The sequence below is a fragment of the Lissotriton helveticus genome, chromosome 6, assembly GCF_964261635.1.
Source record: "Lissotriton helveticus chromosome 6, aLisHel1.1, whole genome shotgun sequence".
Classification (NCBI taxonomy): Eukaryota; Metazoa; Chordata; class Amphibia; order Caudata; family Salamandridae; genus Lissotriton; species Lissotriton helveticus.
Genome location: NC_136067.1, coordinates 1,377,677,981 through 1,377,702,450, shown reverse-complemented (window position 1 = coordinate 1,377,702,450; position 24,470 = coordinate 1,377,677,981). Strand labels below are relative to the sequence as shown.

The 24,470-nt window shown below is 43.5% G+C and overlaps 1 protein-coding gene across 2 annotated transcripts in view; it reads right to left on the bottom strand.

The window, feature by feature from the left end:
• Nucleotides 1-24,470, bottom strand: part of REV3L (REV3 like, DNA directed polymerase zeta catalytic subunit) — a 954,247-nt gene that overhangs the window by 207,176 nt on the left and 722,601 nt on the right. For both annotated transcript variants that reach the window (XM_078649145.1, XM_078649144.1), the window contains exons 21-22: nt 20,180-20,298; nt 15,031-15,172 (exon numbers count right to left, since the gene is read on the bottom strand). In XM_078649145.1, coding sequence (XP_078505271.1) covers nt 15,031-15,172; nt 20,180-20,298 — 261 coding nt within the window. The remainder of the gene's footprint in view (nt 1-15,030; nt 15,173-20,179; nt 20,299-24,470) is intronic.

Below are 24,470 nucleotides of genomic sequence, written 5' to 3'. Positions count from 1 at the left end.
ATCAAAGTCTCTGTTCCAACCAATCAGCTCACAGCACCCTCTAGAACCCTCTCTGCAGAGCCAATTCTCCTCAGATTTTCGTTAGCACATGTGGGAATGAGTATCCCAAAAACTAGAGAACTGACTCTCCGGGGAGGAGGATGGGTGCATGTGAATCTATGAAAGATACCAATACTGGATAAGGAATATGCTACTTACCAGTATGCATCTGTTCTTGGCATGTAGGGCTGCTGACATTCATATCTGTGCATAGATCGCCGCCTAGTGTTGGGTCCGGATGATTGCACATTGTTGTCCTGGAAGAGTCTTCGAAGTATCACGAGATAGGTGGCTCCTCCCCTGGACTACAGTGCACATGGGCATCCTCTCCATCCCCAGATTGTTTTTCGCCATTGTGGCAGAGGTGGAGTGTTGTACAGTAATAGATATCCATGCATGAAAATGAGAGTTAGAATGAATGCTACAGCTGCGACAGGCACCGGGGAGGAGGGATATGAATGTCAGCAGCCCTACATGCCAAGAACAGATGCATACTGGTAAGTAGCATATTCCGTTCGAGGCATGTGGGCTGCTGAATTCATATCTGTGCATAGAATGTATAGCAGTCTCTCCCTTAGCGGTGGCTACCTGTGCCAGCTGCAGCAGTCTGAAACAGAGTTTTTAGAACAGCCTGTCCTACAGCAGCTTGCTCTTTGGAATGTACATCTACACAATAGTGTTTTGTGAATGTATGTATAGTAGACCATGTGGCTGCTTTACATATTTCCTCTAGAGGAATGTTCCCCAGGAAAGCCATGGATGCCCCCATTTTGCGCGTGGAATGCGCTCTTGGGGGAACTGTTAAAGTGCGTTTTGCCTTAAGATAACATATTTGAATGCACTTAACAATCCATCTGGCTAACCCTGATTTAGAAATGGGGTTGCCTTTGTGTTGTGGTGAAAAGGCAACAAACAACTGTTTTGTCTTCCTGAAATCTTTTGTCCTGTCTATGTAATATAGGAGAGCCCTTTTAACATCTAGTGTACGCAGGGCTCTTTCAGGTACTAACTGTGGATTTGGGAAGAACACTGGCAGTTCTATTGTTTGATTGATATGGAAGTGAGACACCACTTTGGGCATGAATTTAGGGTTTGTCCTAAGCACTACCCTATTTGCGTGTATTTGGAAAAATGGCTCTTGAATAGTTAGGGCTTGAAGCTCGCTAACTCTTCTAAGTGAAGTAATCGCCACGAGAAAAGCCACTTTTCATGTTAAAAATTTAATTTCACACAAGTGTAGAGGTTCAAAAGGTGGTCCCATAAGTCTGGTTAAAACGATATTTAGGTTCCAGACAGGTGAAGGTGGGTGTCTTGGGGGATAACTCGTTTGAGTCCCTCCATGAATGCTTTAATTGCAGGCACTCTGAATAGGGAAAGGTGTTGCCTGTTTTGAAGGTAAGCTGCTATGGCAGTTAAGTGTATCCTTATAGATGTATAGGCTAGACTGCAGCGGTGTAGGTGCAAAAGATAAGATTGGATATTTTGAATTGATGCGTCAAGTGGGTTTATGTCATTGTTGTTACAGTAAATGACAAAGCGTTTACACTTTGCAGCATAGCATGCTCTTGTGGTAGGTCTTCTTGCCTCTTTGATAATGTTCATGCAGTCAGGAGGCAAGTTTAGGTAGCCAAACTCTATGACTTCAGGAGCCAGATTGCAAGGTTCAGCTGCTGTGGATCTGGGTGCTGAATGTCTCCATGGCTCTGCGTTAAGAGCCTGGGTGTTAGCTTTAGTCTTTGATGAGGCACCACGGAAAGCTCTAGGAACGTGGTGTACCACGGTTGCCTCGCCCATGTTGGAGCAACTAGGATTAGCGTCATGGAGTGCTGGCGCAGTTTGCGTGCCACTAGCGGTATCAACAGTGCTGGTGGAAAAGCGTAGGCAAATTTGTTTGACCAGTTCATCCATATCGCATTGCCCTGAGACTGCGGGTGTGGGAACCTTGCGGCGAAGTACCGGCATTTTGCGTTTTCTTTTGTGGCGAACAGGTTTATCTCTGGTTGTCCCCACTGTTGGAAGTATGGTTGTAGCACTGAGGGATGAATCTCCCACTCGTGCATCTGTTGGCTGTGTCTGCTGAGCAGATCTGCTATCTGGTTGTCCTTGCCTGGGAGGTGTTCGGCCATGAGAAAGATGTTCCTTTGAATGGCCCACTTCCACATGCTTTGAGCTAGATGTGATAGCTGTGGAGAGTGTGTTCCTCCCTGTTTTTGTATGTAGTACATTGCAGTCATGTTGTCCATCCGGATCAACACAGTCTTGTTGCACAGATGTACTTTGAAAGCTTTCATTGCCATAAAAATTGCCATCAGCTCCAGCAGGTTGATGTGCATTTTTTTCTGCTGCGTGGTCCTAAAGCCCTGTACTGTGTGGTGGAGGACATGGGCTCCCCACCCTATCAGGGATGCGTCCGTTGTCAGGACTATTTGTGGTACAGGCTCTTGGAACAGTCGTCCTTTGCAAAGTTTTGTGGATTCCACCAATGCAGAGAGTTGTATGCACGACTGGTTACCAACACTAGGTCGTTTAATTGTCCTTGAGCCTGGTTCCACTGACCTGCTAGGCACTCTTGGAGCGGACGCATGTGTAGTCTTGCGTGGGGGACTATGAAATGCATGAGGCCATCATACCTATCAGTTGCATAAACACTCGTGCTGGGAGCGAGTGTTGGGGCGTGAACTTTTGGATTAGCGTCTGAATGCTGCAAAATCTGACCGAATTTGGCTGGGCTTTCCCTGCCAGAGTGTCTATTGTCGCACCCAGGCATTGTTGTACGTGGGCAGGCTGAAGATATGACTTTGGGTAGTTCAGCGAGAAACCTAAACTGTGCAGGAGGTGAATAGTGTGGGACATGTGGCTGGCACATTGCTGGGATGACTGTGCTTGTATTAGCCAGTCGTCCAGATATGGATAGACATGAATATGCTGTCTTCTGAGATGTGCCGCTACTGTCGCTAGGCACTTGGTAAATACTCTTGGGGCTGTGGTCACCCCGAAAGGAAGTAATTTGAATTGATAGTGCTGATTTTGTATTGTAAACCTGAGATATTTCCTGTGTGCTGGGTGTACCGGTATGTGGAAATATGCGTCTTTCAGGTCTAGTGTTGCGAGGAAATCTCCTTGACACAACAGTGGTAACACCTGCTGTAGAGTGAGCATATGGAAATGCTCTGATAAAATGTATTGGTTTAAGGGCCTGAGGTCCAAGATTGGCCTGAGAGGCCCGTCCTTTTTGGGGATTAGGAAGTATAGTGAGTACACTCCTGTGCCCTGGTGTTCTAAGGGTACTGGTTCTATGGCCCCCTTTTGTAGCATGCTGATGACTTCCTGCTGCAATAAGTGTAGGTGTTCTGCGGACATAGGACAGTGTTTTGGGGGTATGTTGGGAGGTGTGGAGATTAATTCTAGGCAATAGCCATGCTGGATAATTTGCCTCACCCACCTGTCTGTAGTGATGTTTTCCTAGACTTGTAGGAACTGCTGTAATCTTCCCCCGACCGGTGTTACATGGTCTGGGGGTAGTGACAAGAAGTCACTGTTTGGTATTGGTAGAGGATCTGGTGGTGTTATTCCCTCGTCCTCTACCTTTCCTGTTATTGCCACGGTATCCACCTCTACTGTTCTTGTTGTAGGTGTTTTGCGTGTTCCCTTTGTTGTATGAGGTTTGCTGCGCTGAGCCTCCTCTTGCAGCTCCTCTGTTGCCGGGGAGACGAAAGGAGCCGCCTCTGTATTGTTGTGACTGCAAGGCTCCCATAGACTTGGCTGTCTCGGTATCCTTCTTCATTTTGTCTAATATTGTGTCCACATTAGGCCCAAACAAATAATCGGGGTTCACTGGCTGATTAAGCAAAGTGCTCTGAACCTCATTTTTAAAGCCAGAGATGCGGAGCCACGCATGGCATCTGAGCATGACACTGGTATTGATAGCCCTGGCTGCTGTGTCTGCTGCTTCTAATGCATACTTGATGGAGGCGTTCGATATCAGCTTTCCCTCCTGTATTAGGAATTCTGCCTGTTCTTTATAAAGGTCAGGTAGATGCTGGAGAAGGTGTTCAAGTGTGTCGTAGTGTGCCCTGTCATACCTAGCTAACAGGGCCTGCGTGTTTGAAATTCTCCATATGTTAGCTGCTTGAGCAGCTACTCTATTGCCAGAAGCTTCTAATATTTTAGATTCTTTGTCTGGAGGTGGTGCTTCGCCAGTGGTTTGAGAGTTAGCACGTTTGCGTGCATTGGATACTACCAAGGAGTCCAAGGGCAGCTGCCCCTTAATATATGTAGGGTCCCCTGGTGCTTGCCTGTATTTCTTTTCTATCCTGGGGTTAATGACTCTTGCCCTAGTAGTTTCTTTAAATATGTCCCCAGCGTGTTTAAGCACTCCTTTTAACATTGGCAATGTCTTGACTGATCTTTCAGAAGTGTTGAAAGTGTCAAAAAGGAAGTCTTCTTCAATGGGGTCTGCATGCATTTCCACGTGGTGGTTGTATGCTGCCCTTTCAATTAATGCTTTGAAGGCTGCTGTGTCCTCTGTAGGAAAAGTTTTTACAGGGTACGCATTAGTGTCAGGCGTGGGCTGAGAGTCTGCAGGATCTACAGCATCAGTCCATATTTGATTTTGGTTATCTTCATTGTCCACTGGATAATTATACAGTTCACTGTCATCATATTCCACATCCTCATCTGTGTGTGATGGTGAATATGTATAGGTTTCTTGCACCTGTGGTCTGATAGGCTCAAAGAGAGTTGGAGATGTAGAAGAGTCTCTTTTCTTTTTGAGTGGTATTCTGTAGTGTTCAACAGAAGTGTCTGGCCTGATTTTCCTTTTTAATAGGGTAATTGTGCCAGTATCTGGGTCCACATACAGCTTTGACTGTTCTTCTGTTGAGGGCTCTTGCTCTTCAAGTGCTTGAGCTCTTTTCCTTTGTATAGGCTTTTTTGTGTGTGTCGGTTCGATCTCCGTTGTTGGTTCGACCGACCTTTTTCGTACGTGCACCGGAAGTCCGAATTTTATCGGTTCGAGGGTCTTCTGTGCTTCGACAGTCGTTTTAGGCTGCATGACTTTTTTCGATGCTGTGATTGGTGTCGACCCGACTGTTTTTGTTTGTTCGATAACCACTTTTGTGCTTGGCGTCGTCCTTGGAGCCTGTTGCTTCGGAGCGATATTCTGCCTCGGCTCGATCGATCCTTTGGCCTCGACCCGTGTCTTCGGCTCGAGTGTTCTTGTTTGCAACGTCTTCGGCTTGTCGACTTTGTTTCGGTTCGACAACCATCTTTTGCAGTAGTCCTTTGTTTGTGTTGCTTGACGTCGATCTCGTCGGTACGACGGCCTTTAGTTTAGGCATGTCCCTGGGCGTACTAGCTCTCGGCTCGACAGCCCTGATATGTGACGTTTCCCTATTGACGGCCATTTTCTTTTTTGTCGGCGCCGATGGATTTGCGTCCTTAGGTCCGAAGAGTGGGAACTCTATTAGTTTCGGTTTCTGTTTTGCCTCAGGAGCTTTTGGTTTCGATATTACCAGGGAATGGTAATGTTGCACCGATGGCTCTTGTCTTACATTCTTAGCCGGGCAGACTTGCGTGGCTATAGAATCGATGTTTTGATCTTGGCTAAGGCTTTCCGGCGATGCCTTGACCTGAGCCGTTTGAAGCGTTTCATTATATGTACTGGGCTCCGTATTCACGGTTGGCCCCACGTCCTCGCCGGAGTCGTCCTCGACGGCTCCGATACCTTGATCGTCGTCCCCTACCTCGACGATGTCGTCTTCTTCGTCGATGTAGTAGTCGGAGTCATGTTCCGACCCCTGCTCCGACTGCCGGTCTGAGTCCTCAGCTTCGACGACTTCTTCGTCGTCTTCAAAGATGTTCTCCGGGTCAGGCGCTGGCTTCTGCATCGTCTGCCTCGCTGCTCTTCGAACGCGAAGTGTTTTCTTTGAACGAAACTGCGCACAAGCTAAGCAGTCGGCTTCATTGTGCTCAGGTGATAAACACTTGTTACACACAGGGTGTTTATCTATGAGTGGGAATTTAGAATTACAGTTGGGGCATCTTTTGAACGGACTTCGTTCCATCGACGTAAGGCCCTTGGTGTCGAAGGAAGGCCGCATGGCCAGATTCGACGCTTTGAGTAGAAAGAACAGAAAGAAAGTTGTCTGCACCGATCGAATAACTATACCGACGACCCCAAAGGCCTTTTAGAAAGTTTTTATATCGATTCCGAACTCAGAGTTGGAAATCACATCCGAACCCAATGACGGAAAAAAACAATCTGGGGATGGAGAGAATGCCCATGCGTACTGTAGTTCAGGGGAGGAGCCACCAATCTCGTGATACTTCGAAAACTCTTCCAGGACAACAATGTGCAATCATCCGGACCCACCACTAGGCGGCGATCTATGCACAGATATGAATTCAGCAGCCCACATGCCTCGAACCTGAAGTTACAGGTAAGTAACTTGTTTTCGTATCCAGTATTGGGGTATATTTCATAGATTCACATGCCTGAATCAGAGTAGCAAGCAGTATGCCAGGCAAAAGTCAGTTGCGGATGGTGGGAGACTTATAGTGTTACACTCCCATAAACATATGTTTAACAACCAACCATTGCGAAGTAAAATACATTACTAGTAATAAATATGACTAGATTCAAAAGAGCAGTCATATAATATTAAACAGGAAAAGTAATAACACGTAAAACAAGCAAGTAATCTGTAATACATGTACATCTTTACATCCACAGATATATTGAAAGGCATAGATACATTATAGGATGAATACAACATTGGTTACCTGAATTTGTTCTTACGAAAACAGGTGACGTAAAACCGCTTGACCAACTGCCGCATCATCTTGGCTAGCTGATTGTAGGCAGTAATGTCTTGTAAACGTGTGGACATTCTTCCATGTCGCAGCACGGCAAATATTTTCAAGCGTCACTCCTGCAAACAGTGCTGTTGACGCTGTTACAGCTCTTGTAGAGTGAGATCTGACAGTTCTTTGTAATGGTCTGTTAGATTTGACGTGGCAAAAATGGATCGCGGAGGCTATCCACCTGGAAATTGTGGCTTTAGAGACAGCTTTCCCCAGTGTAGCTTGGCCATAAGCTACGAATAACTGATCTGATTTACTGAAGCTTTTTGTTCTCTGAAGACAAAACTTCAAACATCGCTTGATGTCCAAAGAATGCAGTATTCTTTCCGCCGGGGTTGTAGGATTTTGGAAGAAAACTCGTAATTTCACTGGTTCGTTTAAATGGAACTGAGAAGGCACTTTGGGTATGAAAGTTGGATTTGTCCTAAGAGTGACATACTCTTGAGAGAAATGCAAGAAGGGTTCTTTTATAGTGAAAGCCTGAATTTCTCCTACTCTTCTGGCAGATGTCAGGGCTAAAAGTAAGGCTACCTTCCATGTCAGGTACTTGAGGTCAGCTTTGTGAATTGGCTCGAATGGGTGCTTCATCAGTTGTGAGAGAACCGTGTTGAGCTCCCATTCTGATGGTGAAGGTTTTACCGGAGGATAAGTCTGGAAAAGACCTCTCATGAACTGTTTTATCAGCGATGAAGAACACAGTGAAGGAAAGTCAGCCACCTTCCTGAACCTGGATAGAGACGCCAGATGGACCTTTATCGAAGAGATGGAAAGGTCAGAACGAGCTAAATGTAAAAGATAAGGAAGATTTTTTTCTGCAGGAGCTTCTATAGGGTGTAAAGTGTTCAAAGTACACCAGGAGCAAAACCGCTTCCGTTTGAGACGATAACTCTTTAATGTGCTCTGGGCTCGTGCTTTCTTTAAGATGTCCCGACAATCCTGAGGGATCTGGAGGTGCTGAAACTCTAAGAAGTTAGGAGCCATGCATGCAATTTCAGAGATTGAGGGTCTGGGTGAAGTATCTGACCCCCGCTGCGTGACAGCAGTGTTGGAGCCGGAAGAAGTTTGATTGGAGGCTCCTGTGATAGCAACATGAGCTCCTGAAACCAATACTGACGAGGCCATCTGGGAGCAATTAGGAGGAGACGACAGCTCTTCAGCTTCATTTTGCGCAACACTCGTGGAATCAACGGGATCGGAGGAAAGGCGTAAGCTTAAATCCCGGACCATCGCATGGACAGGGCATTCCTTCTTGATCCCTGCTGAGGGTATCTGCTGGCGTAATACCGGCATTTCTTGTTCTGTCGCAAATAAATCCAACGGTGGCTGGCCCCTTGTATGGAACACCTTTACCAATTGAGTATTGTCCAGCTCCCACTCGTGGCAATCCGACAAGGATCTGCTGAGTTTGTCCGCCAGGGTATTGTGGAGGCCCTTGACATGTTCCGCCTTGAGAGTAATGTTGTGAAGTGTTAGCCATTCCCATAACTCCTGAGCCTCCTTTGAGAGCGTAGCCAACTTTGTTCCTCCCTGCTCGTTTACGTAAAACATGCTGGTGGTATTGTCCTTTCGGACCAGGACTGAAGACCCTGCGATTCTGGGAAGGAATGCTTGTAGGGATAGAAAGATGGCTCTCAACTCCAGACTGTTGATGTGACATTGTCTGCATTTCTGAGACCATTTGCCCTGCACGTGCAAGTCTTGTAGATGACCTCCCCAGCCCTCCATGGACGCTTCTGTCGTTAGAACGAAGTCCGGAGGAGTTTGGAAGAATGTGAGTCCTTGTTTTAGATTGCGTAGTTGCGTCAACCATTGAAGAGCATCTGCCATGCGTGGGGTTACTTTGATGATGTCGTCGAAGGAACCTGTCGCTTGCTCCCACTGAAGATGTAGCTCTTTTCAGACGTGCTAGTGGGATGAGATGTATTGCCGAAGAACACATTTCCAGAAGTGAAGCAAACAGAAAGTGACTTTCTTTTTGACAGTTTTATGGCCAAAGTCTGTAGACGGAGTTGCATTTCTTGAGACAAGAATGCTCTGCATTGTATTGTGTCCAGACAAGCTCCTAGGAAAGGCAGGATTCTTCTCGGAATTAATTGAGATTTGTTTTCGTTCACAGTTAGACCTAGGGATGCAAAGAGATTGCGACACGCTGTTATGTCGTTCTGTACCTTGTATTTTGATGGACCTTTGAGTAGCTAGTCGTCCAAGTACGGGAAAACCTGGACCCCTGAAGAGCGTAGTGCTGCCGCTACCGGGGCCAGGCACTTTGTGAAAATCCTTGGAGCCGACTTGAGACCAAATGGGAGTACTTTGAACTGATAATGGGCGCCAGCCACAGTGAAACCGAGATACTTTCGATGCTTTGGGTGAATTGGGATGTGAAAGTATGCGTCTTCCATGTCCAAAGAAGCCATAAAATCTCCGTCGTTCAGGCAACTTAGAATTTCCGAAAGAGTGACCATGCAAAAAACCCTGCTTCTTGAGATATCTGTTGAGATTGCGCAGGTCCAAGATCGGTCGTCATTCGTCTGATTTCTTCTTTATGAGGAAAAAACGGGAATAGAAGCCCGTCCGCCTCTGATGAACTGGAACTTTTTCTATAGCGTTCTTAAGGAGCATTGAATGAACTTCCTTGAACAATAACTGAAGACGAGGGGGAGGGGGACCCCTGGGCGGAGTCATTGGTGGTTTGGTGACAAACTCTAGGGTGTGACCATGTTGAACTAGGTCTAGCACTCATTGATCGGATGTAATCTGTTGCCACTGTTGTAAGAAGCCAGATATTTTCGCGCTAACAGAGAGGGAAGGAAATAAGGTTAGCGCCCAACTGATGTCACTGTTTTCTGTGAGTATCTCGCCCTTGATTGTTTGTGCGCTTTCGTCCGCCTTGGAGAGAGAAACTAGCTGTTCCAGACTGACGGTAGGAAGACTGATAATTCTGCCGGTATTGAGGCTGATATTGTCTGCCTTGTTGGTAATAGCTTCCTCTGGAGTATCCACGTCCTCTATTACCTCTAAAGGATCCCCTCTTGTACTCTAGGGAACCCAGAGATCTTGCGGTATCAGTGTCCGTTTTCATTGCCTGGAGGGCTTCGTCTATGTGTTTCCCAAACAGAGACTCTCCGTCATAGGCCATATCCAGGATCTTTAGTTGGACCACGGGCCGAAAGGTGGTAGCCTTTAGCCAGCCCTGACGTCTGAGAACTGCAGCTCCTGCCAGTTGTTTAAAGTTTGTATTTGCAATATCCAAAGCGCAGTCGATGGTTTCTGCAGCTGCACGTTCCCCTTCCATCAAGATCTTGCGAGCCTCCTGTCTTTTATCTTCCGGGATTAGGTAAATCAGACCAGCCATGTCAGACCACATTTGGCGATCATACCGCCCTATAATCGCCAAAGAATTTGCAGTCCTGATTGAGGCAGCAGCCAAGGTCCAAACAACACCCCTCCTTATCTTGGTGGTGTCGTGATGAGGGTGGCTGGATTTCCGATCTTTGTTGTGCGGCCTGTGAAATGACCGATTCCGGCCGCGGGTGTCCAGTAAGGCATGAAGGGCTACTGAGAGGAGCTCGATATTTTTTGTCAATCCGTGGTAACACGGCAGGTACAGAAGCAGGATTTTTCATCACTTTGATGCCTTCCCTTCCAGATATAATCTATAATAGGAATGGCTCTAGATACCTTCCTTGTTTCTTCTTTAAAATCATGAAGAAAACATTCTGTCTGTTCCACAGTTACTGGCAGTTGAAATCTACTCGCAGCCCGCTGCATAAGATTATGAAACCCACTTATATCTTCAGGTGGTGTGTCTGAAGGTTGTCGGGTTGGCAGAGACGGCATTGGAATAACAATCATTCCACCGATCCAAAGGAGGATTATCTGGTAACTCGCCTTCCTCTACTTCTTCATCCGAAGAAGTGTCCGGGGTGTGTACAAGCAAATCAGGTTGCTGAGTTTCCGTGACCGGAGACGTAGATGGTGAAACTTCAGGTTGAAGAGCAGGGACTGCAGGTTGAGGTGGAGGAACGACCTGCTGTGGAGCAAACCGTTGTCTATAGTCTGCCAGCATGGCCTGTAAATCCTGAATGAGGCTCAGTGGCAGATGGCTGGACTCTGAAGCTCGAGATCGCCTCTGGTATTCTGTATGATGAGGCATTACAATGTCCTCTTGATAATAATGCTCAGAATAGTCCTCATCCTCCTCATCATCCTAACACTTAATGTTCGATTCCGAAGGATGGTAAGCCACCCCAAAAGCTCCTTTGTTGTCATTATCCTCAAAATCATCCTCCTCTTCATGAGCATAAGTCTCTAAGAGATGAGAGGGCGCAAGTATCGAGATATAAGAACCTTATTCCCTCCGATACGATATTAACTGGAAAGTTTTTGAAGAAAGTGGCGTAGAAAATGTCTCTGCTGGAGGCTTTGCTGAAGCAGTTATCTAGATTGTTGTAAGCGTCGACGACGGGACCATCGTCGACGGACTCACCGTCGACGGACTCGTCGTCGACGGGTTTACCGTCGACAGACTCGTCGTCGACTGAACCACCGTCGACGGAATCGTCATCGACGGGACCACCGTCGACGGAATCGTCATCGACGGGACCACCGTCAACGGACTCGTCGTCGACGGGATCATCGTCGACGGACTTTGTTTCTTCGTCGACGATACGGTCGTCAACGGCACCACAGATGTCTTCGTCGACAGGGGCTTTGATGGTAACTTCGTCAACGAGTGCTTCTTCGACGACTAGGATGTCGTCGACGGATCGTCGAAGATGGTTCTTTTTGCCACAATAGAGATCCTAGTAGACAGGATAGGAGAGGTGATAGCTGTGGTAGAAATTGTCGCAGTCGACGAAGGAGCAGAAAATGTAACTGAGATGGTAGTCACAGGAAAAGCTGAAGAGACAGAACAGCTTTTATTCATAGTTTTCTGTTTAGATTCCTTGCGAGGTGGGGCATCAGAGAGAGAGAAGTTGGAGATCTCTGTGAAGAGCCCGAAGTGGAGTGGGAGGTTTTAACATGTTTTCTCCCCTCACTTGGATAATCCTCTTGTGATCTTGCTCTTTTACTGGAGGTCGAAGCTCTGTCTTCATCATCAGTAGAAGAGGATTTGAGCCATAAAAGGACTCTGGCCTCTCTATCCCTTAAGGTCTTGGAAGGGAAGGTGTGGCACTTACAATTTTTAGCCTCATGTTTTGGATACAGGCAATAAATGCAGTCCTTATGTTGGTCATCAACATGGACCCTTTTATTTTCACATGTTCTGCAAGGTCTAAACAAGGCCTTCTTGTCAGACATCCTGAAGTAGAGAAAAAAATGAGTAAAGACTCAGGGAGACTCCCTTTCACACGACGTGCGGTGAAAATCTGAGGAGAACTGGCTCTGCAGAGAGGGTTCTAGAGGGTGCTGTGAGCTGATTATTTGGAACAAAGACTTTGGTCTTTTTAGCATAGTGAGGTAGATAGGCTACTACAATCTAGGCCTCAGGCCTTTCTCATAGGGCCTACTACTGTAATTTGTTTTGGCACTGTTTTTTTATATACCATGGGACTTCCGCCTAGGCGACGGGGAATGATTCAGGCATGTGAATCTATGAAAGATATCCCAATACTGGATAAGTGGACATGTTTCCAGACCCTGGGTACATAAACAAATGTATTCTGTAGTCTTGATCCCCCCTCACACTTTTTCATCTCCCGTCAGATGGTGTCTAGCTGTGGATGTGCAGAGAGCCACCCAAGATGTTGTGCTTGTTAGTCAGACAAGCCAGGGAGGCACATGTGATGGTTTTGCAAATGATGCAGTTGGTGTGACCGGCAAGGGGGTACAGCAGAGATCCATCAACACAGGGCTGATATGGTCATAATTCTTCAGGTCCTGGATGAGGCTTCAACAGCACATAGAATGCCTTTAAATGGTCCAGCCAGGAGTCTGCAAGGCCATGGAGCAATGCATGGCCACCATCCACCTGCATGCAAAAATAACTGCCAGTTGTCACTTTACAGGAGGAATGGCTTCTTTAATACAGCACGCTTATAGCGGTGCATAACAATTTTCTGGACAATGTGCTCCCCGGTTATGAGATCGGTGTCCTGGGTGACTCAGATCCACTTGGGATTGGTTGAAATGTGGGTTTGGAAAACGTCCAGGTTCCTGTTGAGTCAGGTGTGGACAAGCTGTTACATATTCATGGAACAGGAATTCTGTTTTGCTATGGTTATGCTTCAGACAGTTGCAGTAGAAGCAGGTCTGGGTGAAGTGTAAGGAGTATTTGAGGAGTCTGATGTGTGGATAAGAGTAGATTTTCAAATACAGTTGTATGTTATGTGCAAATTGTTGAATTTTGATGTTATCTATGGTTACAGTCCCAAGGGGCTCACTGTAGAAGTTGAAGGTATTAAAGGATAAGACAGAACCCTGGGGAACTCCATAGGTGATCGGATTTCTTTGGGATGTGGAGGTGCCCTTGTGAAGGAACTAGTGTCTGTTAGATTGGTGGAAGGATAACCAGTGAAAGGTGTTTCCAGTGAATCCCATCAGAGACTTAATGGTGTGAAGGAGGGTGAGTTGTTTCACTGTGTCAAAGGCAGCTATGACGTCCAGTAGTATCAGCAGACAGGGGTCAATCTTGCTCTGTGGTCAGGAGGGCGTAGTCTATGAATTCTAAGGTAGCTGTCACTGTGCTGAAGCGTGATCTGATACCTCAGACATGAAGGGAGCATCAGAGATAGAGGTGCACAGTTCTACAAGATCACCAAAGAAAGATGGATGGCTAAATCAGGGAGTATGGACACCAACACTGTCCCATTCATCCAAGTTCTTGTGATAGTCCTCATGTAACGAACCTGGTGCTATGAAAAGCGCTCTGATACCCAATATCTTCAGGTCTAGTTTGTGCTATATAAAACTCTAAAAAAGCCTCCCACATCTCTGGGTAGGAGATGGTATGAGACTACTCCCTACTTCAGCCTACGGCTTAGCCGGTGAGCAGATGCCACAAAGAATTGTTTGCGAATAAGGGCATTGTAGCATTGGGAAGCGGGCATAACTCCTCACTTCTCTCTCTTACCCAGTCCCTACAGGGGAATGGTGGCAAACACCTTGATGATACTAACAGCACCCACGATGACCACCTCCCTCGAGGTCATTATGGACAAATTATGATAATGTGGTGCTTTCTGTGTGTTTTAGCTGAACTAATTAGACTAACACATCTGGAATCAATGATCTGTGGAGGAGAAGTTCAGGACTGAAGACTGTCATAATGACCTGGAGTGAAGTGGTCACAGCAGCTTCATCCTCTGGCACAATGGCAGCCATTGAGATGATATGAACATCACTCTAGCACAATGGCAAACACCTAACAGCATTCTTCAGATGTGATCTCCAGAACTGGTCACCTCAACACATAAGTGGTCTCAAAGACCGCATAAGACACTTCAGATTAGAAGTCCAGTGCACAACACCACAGGCCAGAAATGGACTCTAGACCGGGACAGATTATTTAAGGTGGCATCTAAAAATCCTAACAATATATCCATGTGAGTTGTTGAGACATCGACAATACTACAGATGGTACTTTAAGCATTTAATACCAAGTCCCTGTAGAACTTTTGGGATAAACTAATATGAGAAATCATATAATGCTCTGAGGAAGTGTTCCCTACTGCTGCAAGTGTTTTGAGTGTGTACATTAAATTTGCAGTGGTGCTGCACATTATGAAAGAGAATGAATGAAAAAGAGAGAGAGGGAGAGAGAGAGAGACTGTGTGTGTATATAAGATAGAGAAAGGGTAGTTTGCACTGCAGTCTGTGCTGCACCTACATGTGTATTCCCAAGGGAAGCTTGCACTGCTGTTGTCTACATTATACCTGGGCTGTGTGGGTTATTATGTTTAGAAACATCTTTTCATTATTCAAGATTCCAAAGATAATCTTTTTTGTCCATATTTATTAAATTAACTTTGTACACCTCAACAAAGACTTAAATCGCTACAGACAAAATTCCACCCAAAAACAGGCTGGCTGTCTTAATGGGAAAGACTTAAAGGTTTGCTTGCTTTGATTCATAATTGACAGCCACATTCGATGTGCTTAAAATGTTTCAGATATATTTATGCTAACCTGTGAGCCTCGTGTGAGTACATGCAGAAACTGAATTCCAAATAGTCGTGCCAGTTCACTGGTTCTGCCAATCAGGTCCAGCTGTTCCAACATTTGCAGAAGGCCACATACACGGGAGATATAATGATCCACCATTTTCCATCTGTAGACAAAAATAATACAATTAAAAAATAATAAGCTAAAGGATCTGGAGAACTTCAAACTCGCCAGGCATGGGGCTCAATTCATCACCCAAAACAAATACATTCCATTGGGCATTAGTCTGACTGCACTCTAGATGCCTACAAAGTGAGCAGAGCTCCCCTTCACTGAACTGCTGCTGTACGTGCTTCTGCTCTTTCTGAGCTCGATGAAGAGTGAGGAAGCCAAAGAAATGGGCAGATGATAAGTGAGTCACTGAGGATTGCCTAACTACTGCTTGGAATAATACAGGGGAGTATTAAGATGACAAATTGCAGTTGCTCCGCCAGCTACTGCCATACAACAGCAGGTCTATCCATCAGAGGTCAAGTCTTCGGTGAAGGAGAGTTGGACAGTGTCAACTAACTAAGCAGCTACCTAAGACTCTGACGTGATATAGCAAAAGGCCACTGTATGCTCCTTTAATGTCACATCGTTGACAAGATCTTTCCTCTTCTCTGCTGTCTTTGTAAACCTACTATAAGCTAAAATACAGCCTATACAACTGTCACTTGCATTCAAATGGTGTTGTGGCTACCTGGTTGTACTGCCATCCTAAAGTCCTCCACTTATTCGTGAATTCCTCATCTCCTGTGCCAAATAACTGCATACTTTAATTATTAAGTCACTTAACTTCGACAAAGAAATGCGATGGACATATAATCTTACAACAAATTCATCATGAACCCTTTCCCAAGCTTTAGGTTGGATCAAAAATATTATTCAATAATTTCAAATCACTATAGCCAGCTACGATCTGCATGCAGTCTATTTCAAAAGAGAAAATGCAGATTTTACAGATGCCAACAAGGGATGTGTGAGTTTCATTTCAGCAAAAAGAGGCAAGGACTTGGGAAAAAAAAGCTAGGACAATCACATTAACAGAAAGTACGTTAATAAATACTTAATAGGAGCAGAGCAGGGATGATGCGGATGTCTATGAGGAATCTGCAAGATTATATATCCACCAGTAAGAAGGTTACCGAAGGTAACTGACTTACTCCCCTAATTGATATGTTGTCCTGCAGCATGTCCATAGCAAGACACTCCCAAAGCAGCATCATAGAAGGAGACAGGACTAACAACAATAGTGTTGAATATTAACCACAGAACTTTCAAAGACTATCCTTGTCAAATTACAATTCATCCCTTGCATCCTGGCAGTAGTAATCTGTGAAAAGTTTGGAAAGAACCAATTAGCAGCTTTACAAATATTAATGATTGGCATTTCTCTGAGAATCGCTGATGTAGTAGCCCTTCACTGGTAGAGTGGGTTGATACCCCTCAGAGTTTTATTTTTGGTAAAGCATAGCATACTCACCTTTAAATTAACTGCTTATAAATAGCCTTACAATATTCGGGCCAGCAAGACTGAAGAACAACTGGTGGTCAAACCAAATGTCTTTAGCTGTCTCAAGGTGGAAACAAAGTTCTCCTACGATTTAGTCAGTGGCGTCACTCATCTTTTTATAATGGAAGAGGTAGCTTAGAAAGGGATGAAAAAGAGATGTTTAAGATGGAACTGAATATGTGATTGGCAAAGGTTGGTTTCACGCTCATGACTATTCTATATAGACAGAAGATTGCAAATGGAAAGGAAAATGATATCTGTAGCGCTGTTATGTTCATGGTAGATGTGATAGATCAGGTCGAGTGCAAGTGTCACACTGAGCAAGGAATCAGGGTTCAGGTGGCAGGGTCATCCAAAATGTCAAAACTAGCTCTAGATGTCAACAAGGGACCATCAAAGGCATTGAAAAGAAAGTTCTCGCAGACCTTTCAAATATTTACATTGACTGGAGAAGCAAAGCAAAGAACCTTGCTCTTGCAAATAGATGTAAATTAACATAACTGCCAAATATCGCTTATATGGTCCAAGCTTAATTAAGGCTGTGCTGAGTCGAGAGAAATGACACATTGTATTAGAGAAGTGAGAGCAGTCACCAACTGGTGTGTGGTGTTATCTGCACACCATTTGGTAAAGGCACCCATAGCTCCCACTACCAACCTTGGAGGATTTTAATGCTACAAGAACTTTCTGCAAGTTATCGGATGCTAAAGAATAAAAGACTAGAGTCTTCATTTTAATCTCAACACAAGTAAAACTCACAGGTTTGGGTAAGAGACAGACACTATCTGCTGGAAGCATGTCTTCCACCATGCAAAGAAGACAGAGGTTCCATGCAGAACTTGAGAAAGCTTGGAAACCACAGACCTGTTAGAAACTAAGATGAAACCTTAAGTATCATCCTGTCTGATCTTTTCATGATTACAGTAATCAGAGTGACTGCCCACTGGAGCTCAAACGTCCAATACGTGGAAAGATAGTCAACAAGATGTAGTGAACTGACCAACATCTGAAACTTCACATCCTTCACATTTTGAAGATTTGTTGGAAAACATGCAGGTGGAATGCCCACTTGTGGTTTATCAATAATCTTGTAGACTCTCTTTGTTCATATCTAACAGGGCAACAGTACAGGGAGAAGCGTGGCTCAGTGGTTAGAGGCGGCAGACCCGGAAGCTGAGATCGGCCATGGACCAGGGTTCGATTCCCCGCCTCGGTGGGTCTCGGGCTCAAAAATTCCACGGACTCGACAATTCTCGCTCCGGTGCCTACTCGACTCACGGGGTCACACTCTGCGACTCTGGGCAATAGCTTGCTTAATCTCCACTACGGCCCCACGCGGCGGGATGCCTGGCTTTCACCTTGTGGATACCCTGCCGGGGTATCTCACAGGGGAATACCAGGACGGGTTCCCTAAGCAAGCGCTTAGATACCGTGTCGGTGATTTGCGCTATATAAATACATGTACATTTACATACTGTCACTCAGTATCTGAACTTGGGCTCCTGCCACCACAAAAAGTGAAAACCCTCAGAACTAAGATTATAAACTTTGGTTCCTGGTCTCCAGCACATACCACTGAAGAATCTCACGTGGACATGTGCTCAGCGTACCAGGAATAGGAAAAAAACATCAGGTCCAGCAACCTTGTCACCCAGCAGGATGTCAAAGAAATTTGGAGCAATCTGTACAACCTTCTGCTGGACATTTGGTCTCGTATTAAAATTAGGAAAGGATACTTCCTACATTGTGCACAACATTGCTACAAATAAACTGTAACAGATACATCAGTAACAGTGCTGTCTGCTCATTGCTGAAGGGGAACCGCAACCCTTATTACATGTGACTGTAGAGTCTGTGGGTGCATCAGTACTACCTATAGAGATCTTGGCCAACCAGTCTCCTGATAGGGCTATATTTTTATTCCTATCAGTGGGGGTAGGCCACCATACAGCCGTCACACCTAAATCTCAGATCAGAAGGCAACCTTCATTCACTCCAGAAGGGAATTCACACCATTTCTCTTATGTGTACAAAACGAAATTTGTTTTCACCAAGATATTCCTACGGATGGAGTAGGCTACAATCAAGTCATGAGCAGCATTGAATGGTTCGGCATTATCGCCCACCATCTCTACAATGGATAACTCATGGAACTTTTGGACAAAATTCTAAAAGCAGTTTTAGGATGGCTGAAGTGGAGAATAATAATACCAGTAGATGGTGTTAAATTGCTGCAGAGTGGGTTGCTGGCATATGTCAAACAAATGGTCGGCTGTTTCCACAGAATGTATATGGGCCTCGCCAGAGAGGTCAGACTGTAAGCTTGCACCACAGCTCTAGTCTGCTTGAGACTATATAACACATTATCAGCCTTCTCACCAAACTAGAGGGGTCTATCAAAAGGCATGTTCCAAAGTCTAGCCGGGACATCTATGGAAAAGTCAGTGAAGTGCATCCAGACATGTTGCCATAATGCTACACTAAATCCAATGAATTGCACAGCCACATCTATTGTGAGAATGCCTGTGCACATGGACTGGCAAGAATGTGGGACTGCCACAGTGAGAAGAGGATTCGAATCCCAAAGGCCTTCAAAAGGTACACTGTGCAAAAATGAATAAATACACCAGAAATCAAGAAACAACTGAAATCAAGGGAGCTCCAGATCCCAGCATCCACGATGCACTGATAAAAAAGAAACATATCACCATCACCTGGTAATGCCTTTGAGTATCCTTTACAAACTGAACAGAGCATAGGCAGCCTTGGGAGAACCTGTTCCATCTTTGATGCTTTTGCCATTACTATATCAGGAAATCCCTGGTTATGAGTATAACCTAAATGGTTAAGCTGTATGCAGCCTTCTCCTATGTGAGACAGTTCAGTCAGAGGTTAAATCAATCGGAGACAAAACAATTGTCAAAGGCAATTCTTTAGGAACAGTGATCATATTTCGGCACTGAGGACTAGGGGTCAAGTAAAAATACTAGTCAAAAAAACGTATACTGACTTGCTGTAACGAGATGCAATGCAAAAGGAACAATATAGTCACTATTATAAAATACATAGGAAGCAAAATCAATAGAGAAAGTAATCTTTTTTTCTTCTCACAGAAGAACAGGCTGTTTACACTTGGGTGCTCATTAGAAGAGAACAGAGCAAATAACGGAATGAAGTTTGTACAAAGTTCATGCATAGGCAATTATGCGTGAGCACAAGGAAGCAGATCATAATATTCTCGAGCTATGGGGGTACACAATATCGCACTAGTTATGCATTTTGAATAAGGTAGGAAGCGGAAACTCTTATCTGCCTTTTGTGTCCACGTTGAGGGGATGAAAAAAGAATCAATGTATACAGGAACCACCCATCCCGCACCTCCTACAAGCCAATCTACCATGATCACTACAGTTAGCAGCATGCATTTAAACCAATTTCTAATATATAAAGGTTTCCAGACTGCGTGAATTTATACATCAAGCTCAGACCGACCGTACAACAAATCAAAAATGTGTAGATGACTTCACAATCCTGCCATTACATTCAGTAAACAAAACATGCATTTATTTGTTAACTGTCCTGTAAAAAATGAAGACATTTCACCATTGAGAAAAGTACCTGTGGAGGTCGGTCTGGTTATCAAACCAATCAGACAACACCCGAAGTGTAAAGAGGGGAAATCTCTGATGTAGAACATGAAAGGCCACATTTTCAAAAGTATAGTTGGTCAGAGCAACCTAAGGAAATTTAAGAACAAAGTTAAAAACATTTTAAAAGACAGGACACGTCAAGTACTATTGTTATCAGGTACAAAACAATCATTTTAGCGGATGAGATATGTGAAGTCTACATGAACATATACAGAGCACACAATGGTTCCTGCAGAAACAATGTTATGTGGAAAATCAATAGAAAGCAAATAATCATTAAAAAAAAGCAACAGGCATGAGCAATATTGATCTTCAAAAATCAAAAGCGAAGACACAAATGAACTTGGGTATGTCGCACAGAAGAGAAATAAAAATAAAATTTGCACAATTGGAAGACTCTGTGGCTTGATAATCATGTATTAATATCAAGTTGAAGTCCAAAGCATACTGGGAAGCAGACAACGCTCACTGGTACAATCACAGCAACAAGTTGTCACAGCCCAGCCCAGGCAAGCAGAAGCTTTAAAACACAACTGTTGCAACTCTACAATGATGGCACATTTTCAGAATCTAAACTGGCCCAAACAGCTGAAACCCCTTTTTTTAGGCATTACCATTATTAAATATGTTAACTTGTCAAGCATACAATAAGTACCTTACAACAATTTGACAATAAAAGAGAAACAGTGTATTCTTTGACAAATGCCTTAAGTATAATAATTAGACAAGCAGCTAAAGGGGGTAACACAGTGATTTTGAAAATTAGAACCTGGAAGCCTTAAGACCACTATCATGGAAAAACGATTATGGAATCAGTGAAGTACAAAGATATAATGTGATTCAAATGGCAGCCTTGAAGCTTTTGAAAAAATACTTAGACAAAGGTATACTTGACCAAGAAGAATTCAGATATTTGGATGGGAAAAATACAGTCACACCGATTATCTACTTCTTGCCTATAATTCATAAAACAAAACAAGACTAGAATGTCGGAATATATTGATATTTTCTTAGCCCCTTTAGTGTTGAACTTAGCATCTTATATTAAAGATTCAAAAGATATATTGTAGAAACTACAGAATATTCCTAGGAGTGAAACCCTTTGACTGGTTACTATGGACGTAAAGAGCAATTATACAGGGATCAGACATAGAGATGGCCTATATGCTCTAAAATATTTCTTTGGTATGAAATATGCAAGTTTTTATAGCCATACCCAGAGTTTGCAGAAATTGTACTCAATCACCATCAAATTTGCGGGACCGCAATCGGTGCTAGGTTTGCTCCCTCTAATGCCAACCTATTTATGGGTTGGTATGAGGGGAGCATCCATGAAATGAGTGAGCCCATGAGGGGAATCAACATGTGGTTCTATGGGTCTGATAAAGATTGATTGTATGGGAAGGCTCTGAAGAACAATTAGTAGCCTATCACTGATTTCTGAAAACTAATTAAGTGAATGTAGAGCTAACCCTAGAATATAGTCAATCAAATATAACTTTCTTAGACTTAGAACTATATGTTAAGAGTAATACTTTACATTCATATCGTAAAAGTATGGCTAGCAACAGCATTTTGCATTATAGGGCGGGGCATCCCAAGAATCTGAAACTGAATATTCAGTTTGCCGAACTAGTTAGACATAGGAGAAATTGCTCTAGCATGGATGACTATGTGTTGGAAGAACAGAAGGCTGTGAAGAGGTTAACAGCAAGAGGATAACCCCCTAAAATGTTGACACAATCTCTTAAGAGAGTTTGAGGTACATCACGGAAGGTGATACTCAAAAACATCAGAAAAACAGAAAGGTGGGGTAAATCAACAGCCTATTAGGATAGTGACACAATGCTGTTCAGAAAATGAGAAGATTTACAACATACTTAATAAACAATGGGATGTACTAAAGACAGACCAGGACCTCAAAGGACTTATTGGTCTGTGCCCGCTGATTACCTTTAGAAAGGCTGAAACACTTACAAAGATCGTGTGTCCCAGTGACCCACACAGATTTGTCCCCAAAAAAGTGGGGATTGGATAAAGGCGAAACCTGAGGGATGCCTACGATGCTAGGGTTGTGTATGTTGTAAATTTATTCAGGATAAAAGGTGTGAGTTTGAGAATTATGACAAAAGCAAAAAATTTAAGATTAGAACTTTTATGAACTGCAACACAATTTTTTTATCTATAAGATCATTTGTTTATGTAATAAACAATATGTTGGTTCAATGATTCGACCCCTAAAAGGAAGGAATAAGGAGCATATAAACGCAATTTGGAAATGTGATGAGAGGTCTCCACTTGGAAAACATTTCCGAGAGACTCACATGGAAAGTGATATTTTGAAGTACTCATTATTGGCATAGATCATATCAAAACTCACCACAGAGGTGGCGATTGGACACAGCGTCTTTGCTCAAAATAGACATGGTGGATAGAAACACTACACATTGTTGAAATGGGGTTGAATGTGGACCGAGAACTTCACACTACTCCTTGGGTAAATGTTTATTACACTAAAAGCTTTTTTCTCTTTGAGGCTTTCTTTTCTTTCTGTGTTCTTTTTTTTCTCTTTCCATTTTGATAGGAGTAGAATATTTTCTACTTTGTATAGATGACTGAAATTGTTATAAATTTGGATCATGTGAACAGTTATTTTAACTTGGCATGGATGACTGGAACAGTACTAGGTCAGACCATAAGGAGGTGAAACCGGTTATCTTAAGGAAATGGTTCCGGTGTAGTGGGGAGTAAATTATAGTATGTGGAACATGAAGAGGTGTGAATTGGTTGTATGAAAACAATAGGAACAGCATTACTTATTTGGTGGTTGTGGATTGTTAGTGTAACGGTCTCGCGTAGTGTTGTGTTAGCTATAGTTTGTGGAGTTCGGTACCTGATGGCTACCAGTGTGATGCATCAGCTTTTTGTTTAATTTATTCTAGCATTTTTATTTATGGCTAATAACACTAAGAGAAGATTTGGTATGTGTAAAATCATTCCACATGGGGATTTCACAGAAGCTGTGAGGTTGAGGCATGCGGAGACTTGGATGAATAATAGGAAAGGGAGGAATGCTTAGGTCTAATGAAAGCGGTTATATTCCGTATCAGATATTGGAAATATCCTTTTAGTTAAAATCTGAAAAGAAGTAATTAGTCAATGATTGGTGGTTGAGATTCAAAATGTGAACACTTAAATAGTCAAACATGTGGTGTTCTTTGAAGTGAATGTTAAGAGGGTTAGTGTAACGGTTCGGGCATAGTGTAGGGTAAACTATAGTTCGTGGAGTTTGGTCCAACATAGCTACCAGTGCGATGAACGAGCTTTTTATTTTGATCTTATAATTATATATTTTTATTTATAGTTAATAATACTTACTAAATGCGGATTTGTTATGTGTACATTATTCCACCTGGGGATTTTGCTCAAGTTATGAGGGTGAGGTGCGCGGAGACTTGGATGTGTAATAGGAAAGAGAGGCATGAGTAGGTCTAATAAAGGCAGTGTTATTCATTCTCAGATTTTGGAACTATCCATTCAGTTAAAATTTGAAAAGAAACAATTAGTAGTTGATTGGTGGTTGAGTCTCAAAATGTGACTATATAAAATGGTTGAACATGTGGGGATTTGGCGTATGCAATTGAACATGAAGAGCGGCAACGTGAAATGACAGGTATGTTTGGGATGATAGATTAAGGGAAATCGGACATGTAAATCTGTTTTGCAACATTGTATTTTACAAGAAGGGGGCGGTATTCTTTTGCATGAACCATGGTTAGGTTTTGAAACAAACAACAATAAGATGGGAGTGTGTGACATTTTTTAATTTTTAGTTGAAGCTAGGATTGAGGTCTGTAAATGAGGTGGGAGCATAGAAGAGTGCAATTAGAGGACAATGAGTAGTTTAAAATCTTTGATTAGGTAGATAGTGTTACAATGTATCCTGGAAGCACGAGTACTGATTAAAAAAAATTGATTACTGAGAGAAGTCAGGGTTGTGATATTTTAACAATAAAAACTTGTGCAGTGGATTGGATTAGAGGGGTTACTCTGAGGGCTATAATCCAAAGCAGTTTGGAGGTAGGTGGTAGCATGCAGACAGAAACTTATGAGCTGGGAAAACTGATATATTATACTGAAATGCGGGTGTTAATACGAAGGTATGAGCTGATGGAAAATCGGTGACTACATTTCAAAATGTAAAAGAGAAAAGACATTGTGTAAAACTTCCTGTTCAGACAGTTCTCCCTTTTTTCTTG